Raw genomic sequence first — 13,860 nt, forward strand, 5'->3', positions numbered from 1 at the left:
TGTTAGCAATCCATTTAACAATTTATGGCCTAATCTGATCAGTCTTTAACATGTAATCTGTTAGCTAATCAATTTGCATACTCACACTTTGTCTAGCATTCAAATTTCCTCATTTTGTTTGCAGATAAGCCAGTCTCACTGCAGCATGCTACAAGAGTTTTCTTACTAAAAACCCTCCACCTCCCCAGCACCACTTGACTAGACCATAATAATACTTTCAAATGTATTCAGATAGTTGTCATGAATGAATTGAAATTACATAATAAGCAATTAAAAGATTGTTTCAATAATATATTTCAAATCAGAAATAAATTCTGACAACAGTAGTATCATAAATATTGCTTTCATAACTCAAATTAGGCAAAAAAATAAAAACAAAACTTCATTCTAGAGTTAACAACCTCTATTGAAAATATGATTGGTTCTTTTAAGTGAAACGTGGGACTCCAGGAATGCCTTCAGCTGCCATATTCAGCATTGTGATTTCACCAAATCATTACCAAATTTGGTGTAAATTGGCCACAAGTTGGCACTGTAATATACTAATTTATTTTATTAATTTTTGCTAATAATTTGGAACCGTAAGGGCTAGAATAAAGATTTATGTTTCCTCTGAATTCTTCAGTGCCCCCAGAACAATCCATGTGGATTTTTTTTTTAAATAAACATTTTTCAAACTCGTCCCAGGATGTTTGTCTGATTCGCATGACATTTGACATATACAGTATGCTCTACAGATGCTCCTAAAATCAACCTGGTCTCATATTGAAAATGTGACTCTATATACATTTTTGCTAAACTTGTTATACGTGTCTCCAGGTACAATTCCCTGCAGTTTCCAGGTGAAATGAACACTAGAGGCGCTACAACAACTGTGTGTTTTATTCACTTTCACACAAATCATGACTTCAAGGGCTAATTAAGAGTTAATAAATACTTATTTTTCTCTTTATTACTTAGACCCTGATATTTTATGATATCGACACACTTTTACTCTAATGCATCTTTTGAGAAACGATACATTTTAATGCTTGTATTACAGACCCACCCACATATAAACACTTATTCCAACATAAATAGTTTGCATGGTAGCTCATCTCATAGAGCGTTGGATTTTGAGACAGAGGACTGCGGTTCAAGTCCAGCCATGCTGACATGTGACATGACAGAGTCAAAGAAGCGACACAAAAATTACATGGTTGCTTCAGAAAATGTGCTTCTCATTTTGCTTCAGAATTTTAAAACACTATTGGTTAGATTTAGCCGTTGATTAGGTAAGAATGTTTTTTTTAACATCTTGTATATTTTAAAACACCATTGTTTAGGTTTAGGCGTTGATTAGGTAAGGATGTCTTTTTAACATCTTATTTATATTTTAAAAAACTATTGGTTAGGTTCAGGCAAAAGTTTTAAGTTAGGGAGGTACTGTATGTTTTAATAAGGCTGCCTAAAATAGAATTTTGTTCCGTTAGGTTGTTCAGAAGACATACAATATACAGTGGGTTTTTTTAGGTATGGCCCACAAAGACTAATTGACCTATATGTTGTGAGCACAATGTTCAAAGTTAACAAAACATAGTACACATGGACAACAGAACATTCTGAGGTCACATGCCAAATTTAATAAATTTCCGATGCTAGTTGCTACCACTTAAGAAAATCCTAATTGTGCAACTGTAATCAAAGCAATTGAAATTTGACACCAAACAACTGTCCACGGCATCCACACAATCTATTCTTTCAAATATTTTGTCTCTTCATGAACTATCATGCTCTCGTCACATGCACTCTCCCCAATAATAAATGGTCTGTTTCCTCCCTTTATGCTGTTTCTGGTCATAATTCAAGGTCTTGCTTAATTTTGATGTAAATAACTAAAACTTAATGGTATTAAAAAATAAAAAATAAAAAAGCATAACTATAATAACCTTGCATGGACCTCAGCTTTCCATAGCATTGTTCAACCCCATGTTTCAGAAATCAAAGAGAATAGAAAATATTGATAGAATGGCAACAAAAACTTGACTTTATCTAGAAGAGGTTATTAGTAGGAAGCAGGATTGATACTATTATTCTTAAACACCAGAGGAACTCAAGATAAGAGTAGAATGTTTGAGTGGCTCATTTCAGTGCTGATTGTTAAATTAATCTGTCAAAGTCAAGTCAAGGTCACTTAAGTATATTAGAGCTAAACCATTCAAAGCTTTTAAAATGAATACAAAACTTAACAGGCAGCCAATGTAACGCCGATAAAATGGGGCTGATATTATATATTTCTTAGTTCTAGTTTGCACTCTAGCTGCTGCATTTTTAACCAGCTGACGTTTATTTATTAAACCTGTAGGACATCCACCTAGTAATGCATTACAATAATCCAGTCTTAAGGTCATGAATGCAAGAATTCGTTTTTCGGCATCAGAAACAGACAGCCTGTGTCATAACTTAACATTAATTCTGAGGTGGAAGAATGCAGTTCTACAAATATTGTACATTTGATTTTCAAAGGACAGATTGGTATCAAATATAACACCTACATTTTTTGCTGTAGGACTTGACATTACAGTACATCCATCAAGAGTCTGATTATATTTTAGTATCTTATATTTGGAGGTTATTGTTCCAATCATTAGTAGTTTTATCAGAATTGAGTAGAAGGACATTTCTAGCCATTAACTCTTTGATATCATTTATACACACTGTTAATTTTGAAAATTTTGAAATTTTGTCGGGTTTCAAAGAAATATAAAGATTGGTATTGTCGGCATAACAGTGAAAACTAATTCCATGGTTCCTGATAATGTCTCCCAGGGGGAGCATATATAAGGAGAAAAGCAGAGGCCCTAAAACTGATCCATGTAGCACTCCATACTTAATTTGAATTTGATCTGACAGTTCCTCATTTACATAGACAAAGTGGTAGCGGTCAGAGAAATAGGACCTAAACCAAGCTAATGCCTTTCCACAAATGCCAACATAATTCTCAATCATATCTAAGAGAAAGTCATGATCTATGGTGTTGGGCAGCACTAAGATCTAAGAGCACTAGAAGAGAAATACAGCCATGATCAGATGATAAGAGCAAGTCATTTGCAATTCTGATAAGTTTAGTCTCTGTACTTTAATGAGTCCTTAATCCTGACTGAAATTCTTCATATATACCATTTCTCTGTAAAAATGAACATAGTTGGGAGGGCATTACCTTTTCTAGTATTTTCGATGTAAATTGAAAATTTGAAATCGGTCTATAATTAGCCAATTCTCCTGGATCAATTGTGGTTTCTTGATAAGCAGTTTGATAACTGCCAGTTTAAAGTTTCTTGGGACATGCCCTAAGGATAATGAGGAGTTAATAATATTAAGAAGAGGTTCTGAGATTACAGGAAACACCTCTTTTAGGAGTTAAGTCTGTATTGGGTCTAACATACATTTTGTTGATTTTGATATTTTGATAATTTTTGTTAGCTCTTCCTGACCTATAACAGCAAAGGATTGAAGTTGCTCGTAGGGAATAATTTGAGTAATCTGGGGTGCTGTGGCAGATGGATGCATATTTCCAATTTTGTTTCTGATGATTTCAATTTTATCAGTAAAGAAATTCATAAAGTTATTACTACTAAGTTGCGATGGAGTATCTGGTTCAATCGAAGTTTTATTCCTAACCAATTTAGCCACAGTACTGAATAAACACCTAGGATTGTTGTGGATATTTTTTATGGGTTTGCTCAAATATTGGCAGTTTTTAGAGCCTGTCTGTATTGAGAGACACAATCCTTCCATGCACTGCAAAATACCTCTAATTTTGTATTCTTCCACTTCCACTCCATTTTACAAGCTGCTCTCTTCAGAGCATGACTGTGATCTTTGTAACATGGTATGGGTTTTTTCTCTTTAACTTTCTTTAATCGAAAGGGGGCGACACTATCTAGAGTGCTAAAGAAGACTGTATCCATATTTTCTGTGACAACATCAAGTTCTGAACTTTTTGGCATATTGAGTATTTGAGACAAATCTGGAAGATTATTAGTGAAGCTGTCTTTAGTAGTTGAAAGAATAGTTCTACCTGAACGATAATTTTGCATAGATTGAGTGACCTTTGCTTAGCGCAGCATACAAGGAACGATGTAATGATCTGAGATATCATCGCTCTGATGCAGAATTTCTATATTATCAACATCAATTCCATATGACAATATTAGATCTGACGTATGATTTTGCCGATAAATTTAACCTGTCACATTTTGTCTAACCCCAACAGAGTTGAGAATATCGATAAATGCTAAACCCAGTGTATCATTTTCATTATCTATGTGGATGTTGAAGTCACCGACGATTAAAGCTCTATCCACAGCAGCTAAGAGATCTGATAGAAAATCAGCAAATTCTCAAAGGAATTCAGATTATGGCCCTGGTGGTCTATATACTGTTGCAAGAACAAAAGACGATCACATTAAGCATTATCAGTTCAAAAGAATTAAACTTATATCCTGACCTTTGAGTAACACTAAAAATATCACTGGTCCTCCTCAACCTTTCAGACGAGGCTCATGTTTATATAACCTGAGGGAGTAGTAGACTCATTTAAACTAATATATTCATCTGTTTTAATCCAGGTTTCATACAAACAGAGCAAATCCAAACTACGTAATAATTTCATTTCAATTAGTAATTTGGATGAAAGCAATCTAATGTTTAGTAGCCCTACCTTTATATGATGTTTACCTTCAGTTTTTTTGTTTTGTTCAAGTTTGACCTTAATAAAAAAAAAAAATCTAAATAATTTAGTGAGAGTTTTGTGTGTGGTAGTTCGGGGAACAGACACAGTCTCTATATGATATATAGGTGATTCATTTTCTGTGTTGTAGTTTATGTGACCTGTGTGAGGTCTCAAGGCAGCTAGCATACGTTCGGATTAGCCAGTTTGTCTGCTTCCTGACCTGGGCCCAAGTTAGTCAAATACTAGTCATTTGTTACATTACATTTCAATGTAATGCAGATCTGTAAAGAGGCTGTTATTGAAGGTTGTAGTTAAAAAGAATTTCGGATTTGACTGCAAACCCGCAGCTCATGTCAGAATATGGATTTTTTTTTTCATGTGGCAATATAATTGTTTACTGGGAGACAGCATCTAATGACCTAGTGATTGAGCTTTACTGTGAAATGTTCTGTGATTTTCAGCTGTTTAATCCGTATCTGTTACTCACACGCCATGCACATGTTGGTCAAATGGCTTACATGTGTTCACTAAAATATCTATAGAAAATCACTGTGATTATTTCACAAATTCACCAAACAGAGCAGCACTTTAATTACATGTGTGATTATTTGATTCTCACAGTATCAGTGTCTGATTGTTGATGATGATCAGACTGGGCAATCTGGTGTCAAAGGGCTTGGGTGGGGGTAAGAGGTCATTTGGATGAACGCTACAAAGTTAGAGGTCTTACATTATGCATAGGGGAAACCACAGTAGGTTTTGGAAGACCCATTCCTGTCAAACAAACTAGGTGACCCCCATTTAACAGCAGCAAGCACTCAAAAGAAGAGGGCTAACTTTGAGGATACTTGTATGCAGGGGTGGAGCTTGCCTTTTTTTAAATAAAATGACTAAACTAGCTTTTGACATTTTCTGAAAATATGAGTGGTTCTTGGCCATGCAAACAACCACCCAGTGTTGTGGGTGGTTGCTAGAGTGTTACAATGCACTTGCTAAAGTGTTGGAAGTGATTTTTTGGTTGCTGCTATGTGGTAGCTTGGGTGTTCTAGGTGGTTGCTAGGGTGTTCTGGGTGTTGGCTAGGTGATTGCTTACTATCATTGATATTACAGTGATATCCCAAGTCAAAAAAGCCCATCCCCAAATCTATGATAATGTGGTCTCTCTAAAAAGGCCATCCTTAAATGTAAGTTTACAGGAGTTTTTGCCTGCTTTATCATCCACTAAGTGAAAATCAGTCCACATAGAAAAGTAATAGCACACCCCCAATTGTAGCACAGACATATTTAGGGTTAGGGGTTTGTTCATATCACCAGAAACATACTTTATGCAAGACCGCATATGCAGATGCAAACGTATGACCAACACATTGCCAACGTGCAGTATGGTTGAACATGCTTAATATGCATTCTTGCATTACGGTGGCAGTAACAAAGTACCTCATTACAATAAGTACCTTATGTGTTAACCTCAAGTTGCTATGAATATATTGACTTGAACTTACTTGATCAGAAATATTCTCTTCAAACTGTTGCTGCTTTATGACAGTAGTTGTGTTGAAGGGAAAACTCACCATAAAAGCGCACAGTTCACACTGCTATAGCACCCCTTGTGGCAACATTGAGAAGTCAGCGCGTACTTGCAGTGTGTTATGAATTGTGGTCTGACACATTTTAGAACGTAGCAATGATCTGCCTTAGCAAACATCACTAATAATATCACTGCAGTATACAATATGTCCCATACTCTGCTATTGTATGTGTACTATGGTATATTTGACTAGCCTAAACTGGGGCCTGCAGAACTGACCCTCTCTTGAAATGTCTATTTGCACCTGACAAATTCTACATTTAGGTCCATTTTAACAATGTACTGTGAAAACACCTCCCTACCTCAAAAACTGCATGAAGGATTTGTTCTAATTAGGTCAATGCTGGTTAGAACTGTCGTAAATTCCTCCCTTCTAATATAATCCTCTTTTGTGGTTGAGTTCTGCTTTTACAATTGTAAGATATCAAAAGGATGTACATTTAACTAGGACAGGGCTTTGAGAGGAGGGGATCAGTTTCAAGATCAGCCATTGCTGCTCCAAGCTCTCTTGGGGTTTTAATAACAATGGTGGAGGGCCGAACTTACTTTAAATTTCATAAGGATTGTTTGTGGAGGTCTGATTCAGTATTGAAGTTGTTGAGAAACATCTCTGCCTTGTTTAGAGGTATTGTCTGAGACGTCCCTCCTGCAGTGAATTGCTTTAAAGATTAGCCCCTCCAAGGCTTAATGAAACAGGATGGCCCCAGACGGCCCTCCACAACACCAGGTGTTCCCTCTTTAATGATTTCATACAGCAATGTGAACTTCATCAGCCTCTCCTGTATTAATAATGCCGGTGATGGCGGGGCTCCAGCACGCGGGTGAATAATAGAGCAGTGTGATTCATCGACCTTGACACATGCCCACAGATGCTGTTACTTCAGAGCGATGGGATGGAAGCCATGCTCATATTTATCTTCTTTTATTGTGGAACATTTGCATGGTGCAAATCTTTTGTTTAAAGGAAAAGGAAACTATGTCTATGGCATGAATGATGTTACTGGAAGCGCAATTATTTGCTTAATGGGTCACTCTCAGGACACGGTGACATTTCTGCTAGAAATTTTCCGAAATTAAAAAAACAACAACATTCAAATTCATGTTTTTTTTGTTTTTGTTTGCATATTTGTGCATTTCATGTCTCCTTCCTACAGTATTACCCCCAATCCTATATTTATATGGTTACAGTTGAAAAGTATGCATAATTATTAATTGTTACAACCTCTCTACCCTTGACGTGAGTGGTGCGTTGCATTGCATCAAAAGCAGCAGAACTCATCATAAACAATGATGCTGTCTACACTGGAAGCGTCCATTGCAGCACTTTTCGTTGCACCGACAGTAAACGGGTGTCCCGTTCCATTTTGCGCTGCACGTGCTGTTACTACTACTGCCAACAACACAAATAAATAGTTTAGAACGTTCATGTCATCATGTCCAGAGTAGACAGCCTCAAGCCGTTGCGTAGCATCACACCAACAGATGCGCCCAGTGTAGACAGGTTGTTACTAACCCTAGAGCGCTCAATATTTCTACCCAGTCACAGAAAGTTTGGAATTTATATACTTATAATTTGAAAGGATAACGGAGTAAAGGATAACTGGCTGCTGCCTGCAATTTTTCACACCCAAATAAAGCTTACCTTACACACATACATTAGACTAATTGCTAAATATTGGCCCCATTTTACAGAAAACCCCAAACATGCAGAAAATGGCTCATTTTGAATAAAACAGCCTACAATGATTATTTTGATAATCATTCGAACTGTGGTATAAGGTATTAAAAATAAACTGTATTGTCACATTTCTAAGAACATACACTTTAATTTGATATATGACATGACTATGTTTTGCACAACTTTTATATTCATATTTCTACATCATTTCCACAGAGTGGCGCTTTTTTACCATGCAGAGGGTTTTCAGGTCTTATCTTGTTATTTAATGAAACATACAAAAGTGATGGAGTTCTGTGAAACGTTCAGATTCTATGGTACCACACGACTTACTTATATGTCTGTAGACTTTAATATTTAAATTGTAAACTTATTTCACACTCCTGGCCCTTCCGATGGGTCCACAGATTTTAAGGAGTTAACTGGCAAATATCACTGAACCACACCACTTTGAATCTGTACCATAACAGAGTCGAACCATTGAGCTTAAACATACTAAAATACTGCTTGATGAAGACTAGAGTAATTTCTAAATTCTAAATTCTATTAATTAATGTGACTAAAGCCCTATTTGCATGTGAATCGTTTTAGATAAGTGTTTTGGGGCCTTTAACTATCATTGTTTCTCAAGTCTTCCAAGTGTCTGAAGTGGATGTTGGCCAATAAAAAGACAGCAGAAAATTTAAGACATGCTTCACAACTTCAGATAATGCATCCACAGTAACGACTTTGCAGACACATGTCCAGGAAACTAATCTCATCCGAATAGGGCTTGAGTTCAATATGCTGTTATTTATATAGTAAGTCATGGAGACATATGACACACAAGTGAATCCATTTCCTGAGAATAACCCTTTAAAGAATGGGTGATATTTTAGTACAAGACTCTGAATTGTGGTTTTCTTTTGGAATATGTGAAGCAGGAGTGATAATTATCATAGTATGGTCCATCTTCTCTTTACATAAGGATATACTACTGTTCTCAACAGAGCTGTCAACACCGTCACTTGGCTGCATGGTTCACACGCTCTAGATCTTTTGTGCACCAACACTGTAAATATCCCTCTAGAGTTCACCAGCATTTACTTGCTGTGTCCTTGCATCCTGCCTGACATTGAATTTACACAGAGCATTAGCATATAGAGGCTTTATCGTTTGTAACGCCTCAGCTAGATCAAGGCCGTCTCATATCATGCCTGTAATATAATGTGACACGACCAAACGGTGCACTTTCATTGACAGTGATACATTCTCAAATGCTTTTTTGAAGAGAGGATCAGTACACTGAAGTCTGTGGATTCAAGCATCCTCATAACCACAAAGAAAATTTCTATATGAATCCTCACACATTTTCTTTTATCTTAAACAGCTGATCACAAGAGAGGACAACGCTGTATAATATTACAGAGGTTGACAACCATAACTAAGATGCTTTTTTGTCTCATATCTAAAAAATGATGCAGTGCTCCACATGGCTTTTTCCATATAATGCTTATGAATGAATGTTACATTTATATAGCAATTTTCTGACACTACACTCAAAGTGCTTTACACAGTGAACAGGGGACTCTCCTCAACCACCACCAATGTGCAGCATCCACCTGGATGATGCAACAGCAGCCATTACATGCACCAGTACGCTCACCACACACCAGCTATTGATGGAGAGGAGAAAGTGGAGTGATAGAGCCAATTAATGGATGGGGATTATTAGGAAGCCATGATTGATAAGGGCCAAAGGGGGAATTTGGCCAGGACACCAGGGTTACAAATGTCCTAGGATTTTTAATGACCACAGATAGTCAGGACCTCAGTTTATCATCTCATCTGAAGGACAGTGCCTTTTTACAGTATAGTGTCCCCATCACTATACTGGGGCATTAGGACCTACACAGTCCACAGGGTGAGCACCCCCTGCTGGTCTCCCTAATACCTCTTCCAGCAGTGACCTTAGTTTTCCCAGGAGGTCTCCCATCCAGGTACTGACCAGGCTCAGCCATGCTTAGCTTCAGTAGGCAACCAATCTTGAGCTACAGGGTGATATGACTGCTGGCTTAAAGATGTATACTGAAATTAGTTTATTTCTTTTTATCGATCTTTTGCTCCAAAGGTGCAGCAGATTTCTGCAAATCTGTGTGCTGGTATTTATAAATGTATTTGAGTATTGGACATCTTAATGTAAATATTTGTATACATTATTTTATGCTGGTATTTGTAAAAGTATTTGTGTATTGTACATCTTAGTTTATATATTCATATACATTATTTTATGCTGCCTAACTAAAGGCATTATTCACTGTAAAAAAAAACAAAAAGAAAAAAAAAGAAGAAAGAAAAAGAAAAAATAGGCAACTTATTACAAGCAATTTTTTGAGTAAACAACCTAAATGTCCAACTCAGCTGTACAACTCAAAAGAATGAGCAGACAAAAAATCTGGAAACTAAAATTATTTTGTTAATCTTATACAAAACATTTTTGTCAAAACATTTTGTTTTTCGCTGAACCATGTGACAGGTAACTAACAGTGACAATAAAAATAACAGCAGCAGCATTAATAAAGCCAACAAACAATACAATTTTAATCCTTTGATAGTAAAAGCATTATTTAACTGCAATGCATGCTGGAACTTGCAAAGTCATTGTTCAGTGTGCATATGTTTGTATGTAATATTATATGTTTGAGCGACTTTTTACAGTATTTATTTTTATTTATTTTTTTGGAAAATGTTTTGCAAGTTGGAATTTTTTTACAGTCACAGGTGCACTTTGGTTGTGAAGCTGTTCTAAAGTTAGGCAGCATTTTGGCCCCATTCTAAGGCAATATTGCATGTTTCCTTCGTAGACAAAGCAATTCCAGAAAGCACTGTGACACGATCAGAGGGAAAATGTAATCCAAGATGGCGTATGAGTTGAGAGAAATTTCATTCAATACTGAAAGTATCAATAAAATATTGTTCAATCTAATTAAAAACTACCCAATATGTGTGTGTACAGAGTATTTTGTATTAGAGTCTCACTTCATTAGCTTAGCAACATGCTAACCCAACATGTTTACATGGGAAATCGATATGTTGCGTCCGAATGTTCATGTACCCCGAAGCATTTTGCATTAATTTAAATACTTTCACCTTTCCTTCTGGTGCGACTGATAACATCATGCTTGGACAGCCTCAGAGACAAGTTTTGATCCCATGGAACCAGAAAGTAATCATGTTCACAAAAACAATGGTGAGTGTGTTTCTGAAGTTTGCATTTTTACTCCATTGACTGTTAGTTTTAGGGTTTGGGTTCAGGTGTAGAGGTTATAAAATATGCATTCATCTTAACTGTATTATTTCATTTACAACAAAAAATACAACTTTCTTTTGGCACCCCTTCTGTTGACATTTTACCTGGAAACTGGAGCTCAAAGGTCATACGTTCAACAACACTCCCAGCTTTGGCCACTGCGGGCAATTTTTCAATTTTTGGTAAGCACAGACCGATTTCAGCAGCTAAACTTTAAACCGGCTGTCACCAAATTTACAGTGGAATCAGTCTGGCAAATGGCAAATTCCATTTAATCAACTGACTCGAGTCTTCTGTGCACTTCATTGGAGTTGCTGCCTTTGTAGAGCATTTTAAATCAGTCACTTATGAGGTTTCATTTCAGTTAGCATGCTGCCTTAGAGGGTAGCTATGCAAACAACATCATTTGTGAATGTGAACTTTGTAGAATATTTTTGTAGATTGATTGTTTGTTCTAAACACCCACTGAAGATATTTTTAGTTCACTGTGAAGTTGATTGTTTTAACCGCATCACTATTGTCATAAGAATATGATTTTAAAAATAAAGTCTAATGGCAACTCGTAATCATTTGTATCTCTTTTTTCTTTGTGCTCTCTCAGCTGTTCGGAATGACAGGAATAAAAAGAAGAAGGAGATTCCGAAGCAGGAGTTGGCTGAGAGTTATGAACTGACAGCAGAACTGGAAACCATCATTGAGAAGATCCGGAAAGCTCATCAGGAGACATTTCCTTCTCTCTGCCAGCTGGGCAAGTACACCACGGTAAGTCACGCACAAAGGATTGTGTATATCACAGGTGTTTTATAACATAATTTATACGTTTACAATTTTAGACATTATTGACATACATTAGTAACTTAACCCATATAGAAATCCTTGTACATATTATTCAATCAATGGGCAAATGTTTTAATTATTTTAAAATGCTTTTAACATTACATTTTAAAATAAGGTGAATATTAGAGGTCGACTGATAGTGGATTTTGCTGAAACTGATAACTAAGGTAGTGGAAAAGGCAGATAACGATTAATCGGCAAAAAGTTTTTAAAAATACATTTACATTTTTTTGTCTTTCCTTACTATGATGGGCATAGACATAGAGGCTACAAGAGTCCAAAATGCATAAAAACCCAAAAGCAATATGGTGTGCAAACAAAATCCAAAATATAACCAGAAAAATTAAGATTTGGTGCATAACACAGGACTTTTAACTATAAACAAGCCTGAAACACACCGGGTACTCTTATTTTGAAATGAAAGATACTTGGCTCCGTTACAATGCTACGTAAGTAAGTATTTAAAAAAATTAAGCTATTCACTAGTTAGTGAATAATATTTACTAGCTGGGTTTCCATTCAACAATTTTTATGTGCATTTTGAAATTCTGAATGGAAATGCTTGATATGCAAATAAACTCTCAAAATGTGCTTAAAATTTAATGCGCTAGGCAGAGGTGAATTTTCTGGAGTTTTACATTAGTTAAAATGTGCATTGATGCTGCATTCCATTCAACTTGGAAAGTCGGATTTTGAAATACGTTCAAGCAAACAACTGACAAGGGTTGGAATTCCCGAAAATGTTGCAACTTAAGTTTTTACGGTCATTTTAACTAACGTTGGCTGGGTTTCCTGAAGCTCCAAGTTGAAGGTTAGTAGCACTTAAGTAGTACTTAATCTCTAAGGCACGTTTCCCAAAAGCATTGTTATCTAAGTAGTTTGTAGAAATGTTTGTAAATTAACGAGAGCTTTTAACCTATCCTAAGTCCATTAAGTTTAATTAAGTTAAAGTATCTTTCTCGCTTCTTTCACAGTTTATCAAAGACAATGGGACATTTAATACATTTTATTAATACATTTTCATCATTAGAAAGCCATTGTAAACTATTTCAGAGGATAAAAAAAAACTATTTCAGTGTTAAAAAAAATCGCTATGAAATCAGTAGGCAGTCTCCGCAGTCTGTGCATGACAAACACAGATTATTTAAGAAGACATATGTGAGTAATGTGACCGTCTCATTTACTTTTGTAACCTCCGTTCCCTGATGAAGGGAACGAGAAGTTGTGTCGGTGTAGTGACACTAGGGGTCGCCCTTGGGAGCCCCAAACACCTCTGATCTTTGAGAAAAGGGCAAAATGAGAATTGGCGAGAGGAATTTGCATACCACTCCCCCGGACATATGGGTATAAAAGGAGCTGGCTCACAACCACTCATTCAGGTTTTGTGCTGAGGAGCCGAGACAAGGTCCCGGCCATTTCAGCGGACAGTACCGCGTTGTGGCAAGAGGGACACAATGTCTCGTTCCCTCCATCAGGGAACGGAGGTTACAACAGTAACTGAGACGTTCCCCTTCTGTCACTCACTTGACATTGTGTCGATGTAGTGACACTAGGGGTCCCAATAGAAAAACGCCACAACAGCTGGACCGTGTTACATGAACTGCCGATGCAGATGCAAGCAAGCTTCTGCATGCGTAATAGAAGGTGCATCAGTCCGCACGTAACCTCCCCCAACGCCCCACAAGACGTCATGTAGTTCCCCACATCCCAGAGGGGGGGAAGCGACATAACTAGAATGGGAGCAGGCCGCGCCA

General features: G+C 36.7%; 1 protein-coding gene across 2 annotated transcripts in view; it reads left to right on the top strand.

Moving 5' to 3' along the window:
• The window catches only part of LOC127420722 (retinoic acid receptor beta-like), a 220,973-nt gene that overhangs the window by 174,257 nt on the left and 32,856 nt on the right, over positions 1 to 13,860 (top strand). For both annotated transcript variants that reach the window (XM_051663226.1, XM_051663227.1), the window contains exon 4: positions 11,871 to 12,031. In XM_051663226.1, coding sequence (XP_051519186.1) covers positions 11,871 to 12,031 — 161 coding nt within the window. The remainder of the gene's footprint in view (positions 1 to 11,870; positions 12,032 to 13,860) is intronic.

The sequence above is a fragment of the Myxocyprinus asiaticus genome, chromosome 30, assembly GCF_019703515.2.
Source record: "Myxocyprinus asiaticus isolate MX2 ecotype Aquarium Trade chromosome 30, UBuf_Myxa_2, whole genome shotgun sequence".
Taxonomy (NCBI): Eukaryota; Metazoa; Chordata; class Actinopteri; order Cypriniformes; family Catostomidae; genus Myxocyprinus; species Myxocyprinus asiaticus.